Source organism: Filicampus tigris, chromosome 2 (assembly GCF_054856515.1).
Source record: "Filicampus tigris isolate MCC_2025a chromosome 2, RoL_Ftig_1.0, whole genome shotgun sequence".
Classification (NCBI taxonomy): Eukaryota; Metazoa; Chordata; class Actinopteri; order Syngnathiformes; family Syngnathidae; genus Filicampus; species Filicampus tigris.
The window spans coordinates 3,005,230-3,023,229 of record NC_141218.1 but is presented as its reverse complement, the minus strand read 5'-3'; the positions used below and the strand labels follow the sequence as shown (position 1 = coordinate 3,023,229).

The 18,000-nt window shown below is 48.0% G+C and overlaps 2 protein-coding genes across 3 annotated transcripts; both read left to right on the top strand.

The window, feature by feature from the left end:
- Positions 1-8: 8 nt before the first annotated feature.
- Positions 9-8,050, top strand: sf3b2 (splicing factor 3b, subunit 2). Its single transcript, XM_086017488.1, has 21 exons — positions 9-219; positions 514-560; positions 643-693; positions 774-989; positions 1,060-1,156; positions 1,225-1,325; positions 1,400-1,508; positions 1,598-1,692; positions 1,765-1,968; positions 3,634-3,756; positions 3,908-3,988; positions 4,063-4,290; positions 4,582-4,731; positions 4,797-4,886; positions 4,963-5,070; positions 6,004-6,111; positions 6,182-6,327; positions 6,443-6,544; positions 6,616-6,715; positions 6,801-6,989; positions 7,896-8,050. The coding sequence occupies exons 1-21, from the start codon at positions 90-92 to the stop codon at positions 7,965-7,967; spliced, it is 2,547 nt and encodes an 848-aa protein (XP_085873614.1). The 5' UTR covers positions 9-89; the 3' UTR covers positions 7,968-8,050.
- Positions 8,051-8,557: 507 nt separating this feature from the next.
- Positions 8,558-17,998, top strand: pacs1b (phosphofurin acidic cluster sorting protein 1b). Of its 2 annotated transcripts, none has more exons than XM_086017477.1 (24): positions 8,558-8,859; positions 9,983-10,070; positions 10,638-10,727; positions 10,902-11,027; positions 11,096-11,240; positions 11,326-11,417; positions 11,535-11,612; positions 11,700-11,756; positions 11,830-11,990; positions 12,855-12,948; positions 13,050-13,130; positions 13,299-13,420; positions 14,323-14,452; positions 14,523-14,627; positions 14,712-14,818; positions 14,924-15,078; positions 15,151-15,261; positions 15,656-15,758; positions 15,832-15,874; positions 15,959-16,001; positions 16,075-16,213; positions 16,294-16,544; positions 16,614-16,733; positions 17,062-17,998. In XM_086017477.1, exons 1-24 carry the CDS (start codon positions 8,732-8,734, stop codon positions 17,178-17,180), a joined length of 2,688 nt encoding a protein of 895 aa, XP_085873603.1. In that variant the 5' UTR covers positions 8,558-8,731; the 3' UTR covers positions 17,181-17,998. The 2 variants fall into 2 exon arrangements, with proteins under 2 accessions (XP_085873603.1, XP_085873594.1); XM_086017468.1 differs by having other exon boundaries at positions 8,559-8,859; positions 11,697-11,756.
- The last annotated feature ends 2 nt before the right edge of the window (positions 17,999-18,000 follow it).

Genomic DNA, 18,000 nt, shown 5'->3' with positions numbered 1-18,000 from the left:
CCTAATGCATTCCCGCCATGCATTGCGTCACACTGATGTTCTTCCCCCTTGACACGCTCCGCCATTGTTGCAGCCATTGAAATTTCAACATGGCCTCCGACGCGCCACCGGGAGCTGATGCTCACCAGCCCGATTTGGGAAGTGCTATCGCGGCTTTGAATTCTTGGAGCCACCCGGAGCTCCAGGCCAAGCTGGCCGAACTGGGCGCGCCTGTGATGGGTAAGAAAAGACCGGGGAAAAGCCATCGGAAGTCCGATAGCGACGACTGTGCTTCGCCGAATGTTGCTATGCTAACGATTATTGCTAACTTGTAGCCCGTTTAGTTTGTTCAGCAAGCAGACTTTTGTCCACATTTACTATCTGTTGTACATGTTTAAACTTGTAATAACAAACGACCATGTTTAAGTAGTCTACTTATTTGACTCGGTTCAACTCTGTCTTTATTATCTGCCAAGTGAGCTAGTTGTCGTTTTGTAAATTTAATCTAGGCATTTCTGTGTTTTTGCTGCTTAGGTCCAAGAGAAGAGTTGATTGACAGATTGAAAACTTACATGATCCAGGTAAACTCAAAGAAGCTTTTGTCGGCCGCTAGCTGATTGTATGTGTTTGCTCATGTGTTTTCGTACGCTCTTCCCTTTGTAGACGGGGATTCTGTTTGGAAAACCTCATGAAGACAATGGAGTAGGCTCTCAGGTACGCTTTTCACCTTATTTCTGAATGTCTCCATCCAAGCTTTGCCTTGCTTGTTCACTATTATGTGACCGACACACTAGATGCCTCCCGGGATGGGTGGAATGCTGCGCCCCCCGATGAGCATGATGCCCGCCTCCATGCACATGCCCATGGAGGGCTCTGGCATGCCGCCTCCGGGCATGTCACAGGATGACCAGCTGAAGATGGCTCAGCATAGGGCAGCCATGGTGATGCAGCAGGAGGAGCACGATTCCCGTATCATGGAGGACCAGGACCTTCTGGAGCAGCAAAACAGGGTAAGAAGAGGAGACGCAAACGTATGATTGAAGAGCCAACGTGACGCCACCTAACATGTTTGAAACTCAGGCCGCCATGCTGTTGGAGCAGGAACGCCATCAGGACATGGTCAAGATGCAGCAGGGCCCAGTGGGCAGGGTGATGCCCCCTGTCACCGCAGTCCAAAGTATGTAGGTGAGGTTCTTCACGTAGACTGCCCTTCGTCCCCTCATGGCTTACTTGTGTGTCCTTCAGTCGCTTTGGATGCTCATGGGGCGCTGCCACCGGGCATCGCCATGCTGGCCGCCCAACGACATAGATTGCCGCCGCCACCCCCAGGGGAGGACAACAGGGAGGTGAGCAGCCTGATCGTCAGCAAGAGAGGAGCTCCATGTTGCGCAACAATTTGATGTGTGACGTTCTATTCAAGGCCTGGCAGGGCGATGAGATCATGATTGGGGGTCCCAAGATCCCCCAGGCCCTGGAGAAGATCCTGCAGCTGAAGGAGATCCGACAGGAGCAGCACGTGGACCCCGCAGGTTGATGTCCTGTAGCTGCTCAACAACAGAAGGCCCTATTTCTTTGCCAGGGTTCATGCTGAAGACTGTCCTGTGTTGTCCGCCTGCAGAAGCAGCAGAAGACGACGCTCACCTGGGCGGCAGCAACTCTGCACTGGGAGCGCTGGAGGCGGGAGACGACGACAGCCGCATGTCTAAGAAGGATGTGAGTCTTCTTCCTGTTAGGAAGTCAGTCTCAGTTGCTAGGCTGAGCTGTAACTTGAGTTCTTCCCCTCAGAAGAACCGCCGGCGCAGGAACCGCAAGAAGAAGGGCAAGAGTAAGCGTGCTGAGGAAAAGATGGAGCAGGGCGAGGGAAAGGAAGGCGGCGGCGGCGGCGAGAAGGACGGGGAGCCAGAAGTGGAGATCGAGTATGTCACAGAGGAGCCAGACATATACGACTCCAGCTACATCATCTTCAAGCGCATCTTTGAGGCCTTCAAGGTGAGTCCATGTGATTGTCTGGCATCCAATGGAGGGTTGGATTGATGAGGATTTTTTTTTCCTTTTAAACTGATGCCATTTCCGATATTTGGCAGAAAAAAAATCCAATAACCAGTTAATTGGATGATAAAAATCAGATGTCGAAACGTATCACAGAGTTACCTTTAAAAGGGGGGAAAAATGTTTACCGGCAACAAAGTTTCTGACACATTAAGACAAATGCAGAAATTAAGCCAAGATGTTCTCCTAATTGCATTTCCGGTTGTTATATGCCTTGCATTTAAGAACATGTGTTATGTGTTGTTCTCCATCTCCACTTGAGATTTCAAGAGAGTCTAGTTGCAGAACACCCTTCTCAGGCTCTTCCTCCCCACATCTAAGCAGACTTCAAACCAACAGTCCTGAAATATGTTGAATGATTTCAAAATGAAATTCTTGGCGGGTTGGCTGAGTAAGGCGGGCTCCAGCTTGACCCTTCTTGAAGGTTTTGCTGTAAAAGCAGTATCATTCTCAGGAGCTTCTGCAACATAAACAAACGTGGTAGGATGCCATTATTGTTGTACATAGTGGCGTGTTCATGCACAAGAACCACTCTCGATCTCAGGAAAGATGGCGATTGGATTAGAGCTTCATCTAATGCACGGGTGGGCAAACCTTTTGACGTGCAGGCCACATTAGGATCTGAAATTTGACCGAGGGGCTGGGCCAGGAACATTTGGATAGAGTGTTTGGGACAGATATACTAAAGCGTTGTGTGCAGTGTGCAAACCTCATAAAACTGTAAGCACACGTAAATAAATGAACAACTTGATGTATTTTTTAAAAATGAAGAAGAAATTAGTGGAGGATGTGAACGAGAACAAAGAGAATAATTGGGAGCAAATTTTTTTGAATGTACCCAACACATAACGGTGTCTACATTTTGGCCACACGCTTTCGTTAATTTTACCCATCTGAAACTGTAACTATGGCATAGCTGCACAATCTACCAGCATGACTCGATTCGGTGGGGGAAGACGGACCTCTCAGTGTCGGCGCCGGGTAGAGGTTGACGGCGCTTCTGGCGTCGAACCGAAAAGTCCTGCCCTTCACGTTCAGCCAAAGCATGCTAGGAAATATGAGGCTTCATCATCGCTCCAATCTACTTCATGAAGTGTGTTTATTTGGCATGGCGGCGGGCAAATCGCGATCGCTTCCAGACCCGTAAATGTATATTTCGCATATTTGATGACCTGCGCCCTGCATAGGTGAATAACGTCATCGCTAGACAAGACCCGTTTCTTTTGTGTAGAAAAACAGTGGGCTCCCTCAAAGGTCAACTAATGGTCAGTGTGCCATCAACTGGGGAATTGCAGGGACAAGAGGATTGATTGAATTATATAGATTTCTTTTTTATAGTTGGACAAGTTCGGTGGACTGGATTTGCCCATGTCTGATCAAGTGGACAAATGGCCAATGGGCACGAGAGATGTTCTGTTCGTAACGTTGAACGGCTGAAGTTTTCTGTTTAATGAGATAATAAGAACATGTCAGCGTTTAATTGGCAAAACTCCAGCCGGTTATCATTACATAGAAAAGGGCTAATATCGATCGTTAAAATTGTCTACCGATCAACCAGTCGGGCTCTAGGCAAATGAACGTAATGAAAAATCTTTTGATTTACAGCTCACTGATGATCTGAAGAAGGAGAAGGAGAAAGAGCCCGAAAAGGCGGAAAAGCAGGAAATCGGCTTCCTGAGGAAGAAAGGATTCGAGTTGGAGAGGAAAGACAGCGACGACAGTGACGAGGTTGGACCGTTGTCCTTTTCACGTGCACACATTCCTTTGGCTCCACAATGAAGAACGGCTGTGCTCAGAATCAATCCTGATCCACAGTAGAGTATCCTAGATAATCAGACACACAGCCAAGAGATTTTTTTTTTTGCCCCAACCCCAACAGGATGTCCGTCCTGATGTTCCCAAGTTGTCCAAGAAGAAGTTGAGGAGGATGAATCGTCTCACCGTGGCCGAGCTCAAGCAGGTAAGCCGTGCCACCGCACCTCCTCGCCTTTATCCGGCGGCCTGTGGGTGACCACGTCCTGTGCTGCCCCCCAGCTGGTAGCCCGCCCGGATGTGGTGGAGATGCACGACGTAACAGCGCAGGAGCCCAAGCTGCTGGTGCACCTGAAGGCCACCCGGAACACAGTGCCGGTTCCTCGCCACTGGTGCTTCAAGCGCAAGTACCTTCAGGGCAAGAGGGGAATTGAAAAGCCACCGTTCCAGCTCCCAGAATTCATCAGGAGGACGGGCATCCAGGAGATGAGGGAGGCCCTGCAGGAGAAGGTGGGTTGGGCCAGACCACCATTGCTGGCTTTCTGAACTTGGGTGTCATTTGTGCGTTCCACGTTCAATTGGCAATTGAAATCAAATATCCAATAAGTGTCTGATTTTTCAGAATTCAGTTGTAGGCTCGCATCTAAGATAGTCAATTAAAACGGTTGGGTTTTCAAGACCCAGTCCTGAAGCCCGTTGTCTCAAATGACAGATCTGGTTTATTTATTTATTTATTTTTTTATCGTTTTCTTTCTTTTGCCAATTAAAAATGAACCGAATGACTTTTATCGTGTCTTGCAGGAGGACGCCAAAACCATGAAGACCAAAATGAGGGAGAAAGTTCGTCCCAAGATGGGAAAGATTGACATTGACTATCAAAAACTTCACGACGCCTTCTTCAAATGGCAGATCAAACCCAAGCTGACCATCCACGGAGACCTATACTACGAGGTAATCAAAGACGTTGGCGCCGCTACCCGTCCCGTGTCAAGACCGCTGACTGTGCGTACGTATAGGGTAAAGAGTTCGAGACCCGCCTGAAGGAGAAGAAGCCGGGTGACCTTTCCGAGGAGCTGCGTATCGCCTTGGGCATGCCAGTCGGCCCTGTAAGGCTCCGCCTCATCGGCTCGCTGTGACAATGTTGAGCACCTGTCATTGCCGTGTGTTTGTCTCCTCTCCCAGAACTCCCACAAGGTTCCACCCCCCTGGCTGATTGCCATGCAGAGGTATGGCCCCCCTCCGTCGTACCCCAACCTCAAGATCCCTGGACTCAACTCGCCCATTCCCGAGGTATCAAGCAACATGACCAGAGGTGGCAAAAGTACTCGCAAAAGTACAGATAAGATACGATAAGATCGTAAGATACGAGTGACCCAACTTTTCAGTTTTCAGAGACGCGAGCCGTTGATTTCACACCTCTTGACGTTACTTTAATTAAAGCAATTTAGTGAGGAACTGTTCAAAAAAAGAGGCTTCAAGCTGTTTATTGACACTTCTAGTTGAAGTCTACTGTCAAACTAAACATGAAATGAAAGTTAAGGTAAAAATGAATTGTTCCCATCAGGTCATTTTGATATCTTGGCATGAAATAAATATCTTCCTAGTGCTTGTACTTCGAGGAACAGAAAAAAAACACACACTTGCAAGTGCTGGCTCACATTTTTGTCTTCAAAACGTGTTCCCATAGCTATTTATAACAAATGGAAAAAAAAAAAAAAAGACTTTTTTTTTTCTCTTTTTTTCCTTTTTTAGATCAGATGGCTAATTTTTTAAAGCCAGAAGCTGCTGATGGCGGCACAGGACACCAATCCTTATTGAAAATGACATCAAATATTCTTGAATATGCATGACGGAATATTTTTGCTTCTCCAAATGTGTCTCATCATTGTTGTTAATGCTGCCTGGTTCAACAGGGGTCACAGTTGTCCCTGTTCTCTTTTTTTTATTTTATTTTTTTTATTTATTTTTTTCCCCTGCCTTAAAAGACCCAAAGATCCTAGTCAGTCATGATTTGAACTGTGGTTGTCTTTGCCTCTCTTTATTTTTAGGCTCTTACATTATGTTGTCATTCGCAATGTTGAAAAAAAAAAACAAGTGTACTTTGACAAAGTAGTGAGTAAAAAGTACAATAGCGTCAAATATAGGGAGTAAAAATAAAAGTCCTCAGGAATCTAAATCCTAAAGTGAAGTACAGAGACCTGACCTCCTCTTCCTTTTCTTCAGAACTGCACGTTTGGTTACCACGCGGGTGGCTGGGGGAAGCCCCCCGTGGACGAAATGGGCAAGCCGCTCTACGGCGACGTGTTTGGGACCAACTCGGCTGACTTCCAGGTAAGTCGGCGCAGCGCGAACTGACTCTCGTGTGAGACGTGCGCTCAAACGTGCTGGCTGATGCGAGCAGGCCAAAGCGGAGGAAGAAGAGGTGGATTGCACGCCGTGGGGTGAGCTGGAGCCTTCCGATGAGGAGTCTTCTGAGGAAGAAGAGGAGGAGGAGGAGAGCGACGAGGAGAAACCGGACGAGACGGGATTCTTCACACCAGCGGACAGGTAGAGAGTGGGGGCAGGGGCATTATTGCATTGCCTATGCATTAGGAAAATCTCCCGGTTAACAAACGTGTCAGTGGGGGATCGGGAAGAAAGAAATAATTGTTCTTTTTTTCAGTGGGCTGATCACACCAGGAGGCTTCTCGTCCGTCCCCGCCGGCATGGAGACCCCAGAACTCATCGAGTTGAGAAAGAAGAAGATCGAGGAGGCAATGGACGGGTGAGAGACGTTCCCGTCAGGTGGCCCTGACTCTCGCGCTCTCTTCATTTAACAAATTCTTCTCCTGGCAGCAACGAGACGCCACAGTTGTTCACCGTCCTTCCAGAGAGACGAACGGGCCCTGTGGGTGCCGCCATGATGGCCTCCACCCACATCTACGACATGTCTGCGGTGAGCCAGCGAGCACGCGCGCATACTTTCAGCTTAGTCCTTCCTTTGTTCCCGGAGGTAACGCGTGTGCCTTTGTGCCCGCCAGGCCATGGCGGGGCGCAAGGCCGGCATCGGTGATACTCACGGCGTGGAGGTGGCGCTGGCGCCCGACGAGTTGGAGCTGGACCCGATGGCTATGACTCAGAAGTACGAGGAACATGTGCGCGAGCAGCAGGCGCAGGTGGAGAAGGAGGACTTCAGTGACATGGTGGCCGAGCACGCTGCCAAACAGAAGGTACGCAACCACATGAGGATGATCGTAAATTGATTTTTTTTTTTTTTTTTTTACATGCAGTACAAAAAAATTAAGTCTACATTATAAGCATGCAATACCCTTCACCCAACATAAATTATCCATTGAGAAATGCAATCCGATGTACATACTTATTATAATATATCGTCGCTGTCCTGTGAAAAACACATTCATATTTTTCAATTTTCTTATTTTTACGTCAATGGTATTTACGCGTTACATAATGTAAAAATGTAATTTTTTTTCCAAAATTGGACATAAGGACATCATTATGCATAATTTCCAGATCTGGGCATTTTACCAAAAATTTGCGGTCCATTTATCGCCTACAGCCGGGGAGCTCTTCTGCTGTCCGTTTATTCGCCATTTTGTTTGGCTGGGCCAAATGGTAATCGCCTATAAGCCGGTCCAACTACCAACTTCGACAAACTAAAAAAAAACGTTACATTGCGGAGGTGGGGGAAAGCCGTGCGTCATATTGGAAAGTGAAGATGACATGTTTTTTATATGTAGCAATGTTAATTCCCACGGATTCTCAGAGCAGAGAAGCAGAGCTTTGCATCAATAACACATACAGTACGGGGGGCAAAAATAGATGATTACATAGACAGGAAAAAATGGGCTTCCGACTATTTTTAATTATTTTTTTTTAATTTCCCTTTTATTGTTTATCGCCCGTCAAAGGAGGCTAGACGGACCGGTCCGTTACATAGGCGGAATGCCCAGCTCTAATAATTTTCACCAAACATATCACCCTCACATCACCAATTTCTATTCCCTGTCTACAAAACTCTACATACTGTATCTTGTCCCGCCTCTACTATCTTGTGCCTTTTATTTTAATGATGATGTCATGCCTCACATTGCCCTTGTGACCCCTTCCCCCAGCAAAAGAAGAGGAAGGCTCAACCACAGGACACGCGAGGTGGTGCCAAGAAATACAAGGAGTTCAAGTTCTAGACAAGGCATTTTATTTCATGTTTTTTTTCCATACATACTCTGATGTTTTTCCTGTTTTTTGTAAATAAATAACATCCAAACAATGCTGTTTTTACTCACAGTTTTTAAGTGTTTGGTCTGAGGCCACTCAGAAGTATCGCGTGGTTCAGATGCAAACACACACGCTGTGAGGTTTCTTCTACAACTTTGGCTGCCTACCTGCTAACAAGTGTACATTTGATGGACTTGGCGTCACCTGACACATTTAAGTATGAAAGGTGACCCTGCTCGGATTATCTATTAACCTCCTCTTAATCGTCTCCTAATCTCCTCAATGGAGAGAGTGTGATTCAAATTCCTTGTGGGTGGCCACGCCTTCCACATGACAGGAAGACTCGAGCGCCACAGAAGTAATAAAAAAAAATATTTCCATTGTTTTTTCAACATGTAAAGCGTGTTAGCTAATAGTTTCATTACGTATTGGTTTGTATTTGTGCTCAAAATAAACACAAGATTTTAGAAACGTGTTTTTCTGCTTTAATGACCGGTAGGGGGCACGTGGACCACGGTGGCGCGCACATTCCCCACGCACGTACAAGTCCGCCTAGCGGCGGCGCGCGCTCTCGGCGATTTCCGCTTCCTGCGAGCTTCGCGACGTGCTCGACGACGTGCTCGCTGCCTGGCGGCCATTTGCGCGCGCGCACACGCCTTAGTCGAGTGCGGAAAGGAAAAACGCGGAGGAGGAAGCGGAGAGCACGGCGGGCGAGCCTCCTGCGAGCGCCAGCATGGAGCGAGGCTTAGGGGGGCTGCCGCAGCCCTCCAAGCCGGTCAGCATCTCGTCGAACCGGCCAGTTCACATGAACTTGTTCGCCACCTGGGAAGTGGACCGTTCCTCGCCCAGCTGCGTGCCCAGGTATGAGGAAGGGAAGTGGGCTGAGCTCATCGAGGGGGGGCAGACGGTTGCGTCGGTTGTCGTTGGGGGTCACCTTTTGTTTACCTGCCACATCCTTTCGTGTGCGTCACGCGATCCCCAAACACCGCCTGCGGCTATGTTCTGACGTTGACGTGCATTATATTCTCGTCCATGACATCATATGGCAACGACTAATTTCATCCTGGCTTGTATGCAACACACGGACGGTCGTGTTAACTGCTGTTGCCATGGCAACGCAGACCTTCAAGCCGAGGCGTCCAAGATGGCTGTCTTGAGTCATTTTTGGAAGTATTGTCCTCTTGCTTGTGTTGTTGTCGCAACACCCCCAACCACTTCCTGCTTAGCCAGACACTCGTGATGCTCTCCCAGGAAGTAATGTTGAACTGCAAGCTCTCATTGGCCTGAGTGGCCTCTGACCTCAACAAGGTGGTCTTGTGATGTATCATGTACATGGATCGACAAAACAGTAATCCCTTGCAAATTTCACTAGTTCCAAATGTACTTCTCCACCTACCCATACGAGATTTGGCGGTGGCCTCTAAGAAAAACTCTAGTGGGCTCAATTTGAACTGCAATTGTTAATTTTCTTTCCGACTGTATGTGTCAAAAACATGTAATGGCTCTTCAAGCAGGTAAATAGTTTCTTTTATAACCAAGCATGTCTGATTTCACAGGGAAAAAAAACAACAGAATTTTAGCACTATGGCTTGTTTTTTGAGACTTTCAGGATTTGTGTCCAAAAAGTACAGTGTGTTGAAGTGATTCATGTTGGATTATATGGATTATGGGAGGAGCTAAATTTAGCGCAAATTGTTAGCGGAAGTTCTGCAGAATCCTCACCGTATGTGTATGCTTTTGCTTTGCTGAAAAGAATGCAGCTAATAAATAGCTGAAAGACTAATCTTATGAGTTTAGTCAAATTGTGGAGTTATCCACTCTCTTAAACATACTCAACAATCTAATCAGTTATTAGCCAGCTACAACTCTATCCATTTTTTAATCACTCCGGCCTTTTCCGCTGCATGTATTGGGGGAAATTACTGTAACGTCGGTGTTGTGATGTTTTCTGGTCACCTGAATCTTGCTGTGTGTGCTGTGTCAGGCTCTTCAGCTTGACCCTGAAGAAGCTGGTGCTCCTCAAGGAGCTGGACAAAGACCTCACCTCGGTGGTTGTCGCCGTCAAACTGCAGGTGAGCGCTTATAGGTCGCGTGTGCGTGTGCACTCACTTTTTCCCCCCTGTGTTAGATTTGGGCACACACAATTAGATAGGTGACTTGAGCTAGGCTGGAATAACCCTTCCGCCGTCCGTCCATCCGCCACTTTGTCCGGCCGGACCCCCCAACCCGCTGGGCGATATTTGAAACGAAAGACTCACTGTCTCCTTTTAGCACCTTCTTGGACCTTTTTGGTTTTATGTACCTTTCGGGACCTCTGAAGCCTCACCACATTTAAAGGAGACACATTTAGTCCGTCCCCGGTGAGGCTTCCATGCCTTTGGAGGGAAAGGTGGGGGACAGACGATTACATAGATGGAAAAACTGGGCTTCAGACTATGCTTAGTCCTATTTTTTTTTTTAAGTTTCCCGTCTGTCGTTTATCTCCTACAAAATGGTGTCCGTCACAGGTGGATAGGCAAACCAGTCCATCGCATAGGCATACTAGTTGAATCCCGTTAAGACTGTCGAGTCACACATTGTTACATGAACTAGGCAAAGTGAAAATTCTTACAAACTCATCACCCGCGTGTTGTGTTCAGGGTTCCAAGCGGATCCTTCGCTCCAACGAGATCATTCTCTCGTCATCAGGCCTGACGGAGACCGATCTTCAGCTCACCTTCTCTCTGCAGGTAAACATCATAACTTCTTTCGCGTGCGAACACAAGAAAACCCTTCATTATCCTTTGGCGTGAACGTGAGCGTACATGGTTGTTGGCCTCGATGTGTCCTGCCATTTGTCCTCTTGGCTGAAGTCACTGCTCTCCGACACGCCGTTAGCTGATTGGCTCTTGCTGTGTGTGCAGTACCCTCACTTCCTGAAGAGGGACGCCAACAAGCTGCAGATCATGCTGCAGCGCCGTAAGCGCTACAAGAACCGGACCATCCTGGGCTATAAGACGCTGGCCCTTGGCCTCATCAACATGGCCGAGGTACGTCGCCATCGCCGGCGCTAGCTTGCGAGCGGGTGAGAAGCGTGACCGCGCGTCTCCTCGGGCAGGTGATGCAGCACCCGAGCGAGGGCGCTCAGGTTCTGGGCCTGCACAGCCAGCTGAAGGACGCCTCGTTGCCCGTGGCCGAGATGCGCGTCTACTCGCTGTCCAGCCAGCCCATCGACCACGAGGGACCCAAGGCCAAGTTGTCGGGTACGCCCTCCGTATTGGCCGTTGATGTCAACTTTTTGTTGCTAGATTTAGCACCATTTTTCTCAATGAGTCTTTTTCTGTCCAGACCGATCCCCAGACATTGACAACTACTCCGAGGAGGAAGAGGAGAGCTATTCGTCTGAGCAGGAGGGCAGCGACGATCCCATTCACGGACAAGTAGGCGCCACTTGTTTTTGACTCTCAAACCTTCTGGAAGCACTTCCTTGTTTTGCCCGTTAGCCTAGTGTTGCATCCCTTAGCTGCCACCCATGTTTTTCGTCCCGTCCCTTTCAGTACCTGTACGATGAAGATGAGGAAGTGAGGAAGAAGAAGCCCAGGCGGAAGCTGGCGTCCAACGCCGCCATCACCAGGGTGAGCTCTTGTGCCCGTTGTACATCAACCGGTTAACTTGATCCTTCCCATCTTCATCATCATTGTCTGCATCTTGGCTTGCAGCAGCCAAACATCAAGCAGAAATTTGTGGCCTTGCTGAAGAGGTTCAAAGTCACTGACGAGGTACGTCCGGGATGCCGAGGGAGGGGGCGTCGTGGTCTGTGGCTCACCCGTCTCCCCTCGCTGTCGCGTCCAGGTGGGCTTTGGTCTGGAGCACGTGTCCAGGGAGCAGATCCAGGAAGTAGAGGAGGACCTGGACGAGCTCTACGATAGCCTGGAGATGTACAACCCGAGCGACAGCGGGCCCGACATGGAGGAGACCGACAGCATCATGAGCACGCCCAAACCCAAACTAAGGTAACAGCTCCCCTTGTTGGACTACAGTGGTAACTCCTGCATAAAAAAAATAAAAATAAAATAAAAATATTATAAAAATGTTTGTAGTGTGATTTTAATAAGGAAAATAGCACTGTAAAATATTGTATTTTATATTTTAAAAAATGCTTGATAATTGAATAGAACGTAAAAAATTCAACAGTTTGTGCATCATGATTTAAAGAAAGAGTCAACCGCAAAAATTTCCTTTGCAAGAAAATGTTCTATGCAGCCCCACTAGTCTAAACACAGCATTCTGGTTAATATTGCAGTTGTGGAATATGAGTTAAGCAACAAAATCCACAACGTTTTAAACCATCTCAGGGGGTGGCCATTTTGCCACTTTCTGTCGACTGAAAATGACATCGCAACTGCTCAGGGCTCAGATAACCAATCACGGCTGAGCTGTTTTCTGAAGCTGAGCCATTGATTGGTCGTTACCTGAGCCCTGAGCAGATAAGATGTCATTTTCAGTCGACAGAAGTGACAAAATAGCTAAAATCGGGTGGATTTTGCTGCTTAACTCATATTTCACAAACGCAATATTAATCAGAATGCCGCGTTTCAACTAGTTGGCCTGCTGGGAACACATTCTAAAAAAAATATGTTTGGGTTGACTTCCCCTTTAAAGACTTGCTTAATCGAAAAGTAATACATTTGTGTCAAGGAGGATGTTGAAGTGAAAGTGATCTAGACCAGTGGAGCACTTAAGGTCCATTTTTTTTTTCCAAATCAAATCATCCGGAAGCCATTTATTTATAAGGGTAATTTTACAAGATGAGTTTAAAATGCAAATAGCGTACCCACAACCACAAGGGGGCAGTGTTGAATGCCCTTTCTGTGCAGACCCTTCTTCGAGGGGATGTCTCAGTCCAGCTCCCAGACGGAGATTGGAAGTCTGAACAGCAAAGGCAGTTTGGGCCGGGACACTCTGAGCCCGGTACGTCAGGATGCGGCTCTTCAGAAGCTCTCCTCGTGTGTTTGTGTGTGTGTGTGTGTGTGTGTGTGTGTGTCATATAATGAGCGCTGTTCTGCCAACAGGGGGAAGCACCTCCTGCGGACAAGATGAAAAGCTCCCGCAGCCGCATCCTGGACGAGGCGCTGTCAGAGAGCGAGACGCTGGTACGAACTTCCTTTTTGCGTGGGTTTATCATGTGGTGTAACATTACAGTTTTTTTCTGTTGTTTCACAATACACGTACATCAGGCTCTGTAGATTGTTAATTGCTCTTGGGGCCCCCTAGTGGATGCATGGCCCTAAATACTGTGTTTCACGTATGCGTGTTTGCAGGAAGGAGCAGATCAGGAGCTGGTCGCAGACGCCGCTCCCTGCATCACCGTGTCTGTGGCGGAGAAACCCCATACGCCCATGAAGACTGGCAAAAGTGAAAGCCAACCGGCACCATCGCCACGGTAACCACGTTGGGCCAGCGTTACTGCACCGGCCAACCCCTAATAGACCTTTTCGGCATGATGTCACACTTCCTGATGGCAAAAGTTCAAATCCAGTCAGTATTTTGAGTTTGTGTCAGCTAAAGAAAATATTAAGGTACGTTGCACACTCTGCTGTTGATAAAGTGTTATCGATCTTTAAAACCCTACAAGTATGTCGAATAAAAAAAAAAAAAAACATAAAGAGAAAGACCAACAAGGCTGTGTGACTGTATGAGGTTCCTAAATTGAATCATTATATTTATATATTTAAGCAATGTACAACATTTTGAATGTTAAGTGTGCCATGACAATATTGACAGTTAGACATGTCAGGCAAAAACAGCCTCCCTTAAAAAAAGCTTTTTTTTCTCTTTTTTCTTTTGTGGATCCATAAAAGGCCCATTTAAAAAAAAAAAAATACCCATAAGTCTATTTTATTTTTTAATAAAAAAAGAAACATTATTCTTCAACGTCACTGTTAAAAACATACCCCAATTAAGTAATGTCAAAACCGGTTGTCAATATTTGATAAGCGGGGTTGTCGGCAACTGTTGAATTGAACTAAAGTAACTTGTAATCTAACTTACTTTTAAAATCAAGTTATCAGTAATGTAACTAAATGACTATTAAAATCAGGTAATCAGTAAGGTAACTTAAGTTACTTTTTCAAGGTAACTATGGTAACTGCTCATAGTAAACAAACCCTTCCAGTATGATGGAGTAAAAAGGGTAAATAGCCTGCATGAGGATTCTTAGCATTCATCCCTACCGCCGTAGTTTGAATATGTGAAAATGTGCAGCACTCAATCACATCCTGCTACCCGGAAGTACCCTGGCGCCTGATGTTGACAAACATTATGAAACGGTTTGTTGGTACGCAGGTTGGATGGAGGCCACACCCCCTCCAGGCAGAAACGCAGCAGCAACACGCCCATCAAGTCCAAAGCGCCGAGTGAGCGCGCCAACAGCTCCGACTCTGAGAGGTCGCCCGAGCTGGCACACGGCACGCCGGTAAACATGGCCGCCCGTTATCGCTTGCCGGACGGCGCACTTTAAAGCAAGCGCTCGCCCGTGCGCGTAGGTGCTGAGGAAGGCCATGTACGACCAGCTCAACCACATCCTGTTGGCTGACTCGGCCCTGCCGGAGAGCCTCATCCTGGTCAACGGCGGAGACTGGCAGGGGCAGGTAGGCCTGGAACCGCCGCGTCTGCGCCCACCTTGTCAACTGACGCGTGTGTTTGCGCGCGTGTGCCTCCTCTGTGTTCATCAGTACGTGCTGGAGCAGCTGCAGGTGCACAAGCAGCCGGTGGTGTGCACGTGCTCGCCGGCGGAGATCCAGGCCGTCCTGTCCGCCATTCTCACGCGCATCCAGAAGTTGTGAGCGCTCATGTGGCACCACACACCTCGGACACAACCTGAAAAGAAATAATCAAAGGGTTTCGGGTTCACATAATCCAAGCTTGTTTGTGTTGGTCCACGCAGCTGTAACTGTAACGCTTCCATGCCACGCGCAGTGAAGGTGGCGGCGGTGGGCAGCCAGAGTTACCTCGCCGCCATCTTGCAATTCTTCGTGACGCAGTTGGCCAACAAGACGTCGGACTGGCTCAACCACATGCGCTTTCTGGTGGTTCCGCTGGGTACGCCGCGATGCCGGTGCCTGCTAAGCTCCGCCCAGCTGGTCTTATGACCCTTGCGCTTTCACTCCTCAGGCTCCCATCCCGTCGCCAAGCATCTGGGCGCCCTGGACAACCGCTACAGCTCCTCCTTCCTGGACGGCGCTTGGCGAGACGTCTTCAGTCGTACCGAGCCTCCTCCCACAGGTAGCGTCGTCTCTTTCCAAGCAGTATTAGGCACTACACTCCATGTCATTCAAAGTCTGTAGACTGTTATACAATACCTGTGTTTAATGGATGATGCTGATGGTTGTTTTGAAAATAATACTTTTGTTGAATCAACACTACACAACACTTACCCTGACGTTTTTTTTTAATGTTGCACACAAGAAATACACAAAACCAGTAAAAAAAACAAAAAAAACTAAAATGAAGCATTTAAAAAAAATTGAAAACTAATAAAAACTCATTACATTAAAAAAAAAAAAAAAAAAAAGGAACGGTAATGAATATTCCCAAAGTATGATATTCCTTCTTTGGACTTGCTTTGAACTTGAAGGTTAACCTTTGAGACTTACTTATGACTTCCGCGTCCGTCCAGACCAACTGGACGTGGCGGGAAGGATCGCGCAGTACATCAGCGGCGCCACGCTGACCCACCAACTTCCCATCGCCGAGGCCATGTTGACCTGCAAACACAGGACGTGAGTAACGTGGCCGCCTGCCACACGCACGCCACTTCCTGTGCGCTCACTAATGCCTGATGTCGCTCTGCAGGCGAGAGGAAGACTCCTACCAGAAATTTATTCCCTTCATCGGCGTAAGCGCTTGCTCGTTTTTTTTTTTTGTGCCTCCTGGCGCGCAGAAGCTGGCCGTTTGACTGACATCACTTCCTGTTTTGCAGGTGGTTAAGGTGGGAGTGATCGAGTCCGGACCCTCGTTGGCCGGTGAGTAAAAACACCAGGACGGGCCCCCACTTGATGACATCCAAATCTCACTTGATTCGTCATGATTGTTAAGGCGATGCAGAGGAGGGCGTTGCTGTGAGCTTGGCCGTGCCCTCCTCGTCCCCCCCCTCCCACGGCTCCCCCGCGGGGATGATCAAGGAGGCGGCCACTCCCCCTTCGTCCCCGTCCATGGGAAGCGTCGCCGTGCAGGGGTAGGAATATTACCGTAAGAGCATGTGCTGCACGCCTGCCGCTCCGCTAACATGCTAACGGGCGACCGCTCGCTCCCAAGGAGTCCCGGCATGTCACACGGCGTGGACGCCATCGGCCTGCAGGTGGACTACTGGCTGGCGTCGCTGGCCGACAAGAGGCGGGAAGGCGAACGGCGCGACACGGCCTGCAAGAACACGCTGAAGAGCGCCTTCCGCTCGCTGCAGGTCAGCAGACTGCCGGGCGGGGGCGCCGGCGGGGGAGGCGAGCCTCACGGCGTTCAGTTCAGCACCATGGCCATGACGGTGGTGACCAAGGAGAAGAACAAGAAAGGTGTGAGCCAAGTTAAACGCCTGGTCGTCTTCGGGAATGTTCCGCTCACGTCGTGTCTCTTGTTCCCAGTGGCCACCATCTTCCTAGGAAAGAAGCCCAAAGAGAAGGAGGTGGATTCCAAGAGTCAGGTGATCGAAGGCATAAGTCGCCTCATCTGCTCGGCCAAGCAGCAGCAGACCATCCTGAAAGGTAACCGCAACGAGCGGCGTGTCATTCCTTCTTTCGATTTCAATTGGCAATCAAAAGCTTCCGTGTCCCATAGTCCTCACTAATTGTGGCCGCTAATATTTTTACTAATGCTCATTTCCAAACTTCCGGGTCACATACACCTGATCAATGAAATATTAAAATCAGATGCTGTCCTCTGAACTGAGGCTAACATTGAAACATGAAAAGTCTAGCTTTTTTGTTATATTAAAAAAAAAAAAAAAAGTCTGCCCTATTCAATTTATTTTTGATTTTTGATTATTTTTTAATTTTGATTATTACTATTTTGAACGCTGACTTTTTCCTTCAGTGTCCGTCGACGGTGCCGAGTGGAACGACGTCAAGTTCTTCCAGCTGGCCGCCCAGTGGCCCACTCACGTCAAATACCTTCCTGTCGGACTTTTCGGTTACACCAAGCCCCCCTCATAGGTGGCCAGCGGTGCTCCATCGGGCACCCTGGCATGACCTTTGCCCCTCCTCCAATCCTGCACACGCACACACATGTTGCGCTTTATGCAATACAGACGACCTGTCACATTCCTTATGCTTTCCTCTTCACAACAGGGCCCCTCAGTGTGAGAGCTCAAGTACTACAGTGTTCCCCTGCTAATCTGTGATGACACCCCCCCCCAAAAAGGTTTATCATTGCGCATACCAAGATGGTGGCAAAGCACTACTTTCCCATTATGGCCTGACTAAAGAAGATGGGATAAGTAAGTATTTTTGCAAATTACGGTGGACATCAGAAAAAAAAGTCGGCAAATCAATTTATTAGTGAATTGCGACTATGCAGGGGAACACTGTACAGTGAAAGTGGCTATGTACGTGTAAGAATGTATCTTCCATCGCACAGAACAGGTTTGCCATGCCACTGTGTGTATATGTTGTTTTGTGTGAATAAGAAACATGGCATCTGTGTTCCATCAAAACTAAGGACGCCAAAGTGGGTGAAAAAAAAAAAACATGAACAGTAGTGATGTCTAAATGTCTGAAAAAGGCCATGTGTAAAATTCATGCAAAACAAAAGAAAACAGGAAGTAGATGGAATTTTTGTGTGCGTTTCCTCGGTGCTGAAAAGTGTTCTCTGTGCTCAAGTTCACGTTTCTCGGTTCTGTTGTGATGCTTGTAAATAGGCTGTGGTTGTATGATGTATGATGACTGACGTGTGGAGAGATGTTTTGCACATTCGCCGTTGTCTCTTCAGCGTTTTGCCTCAAACAACAATAATAATGATGATGATGCTTGTACA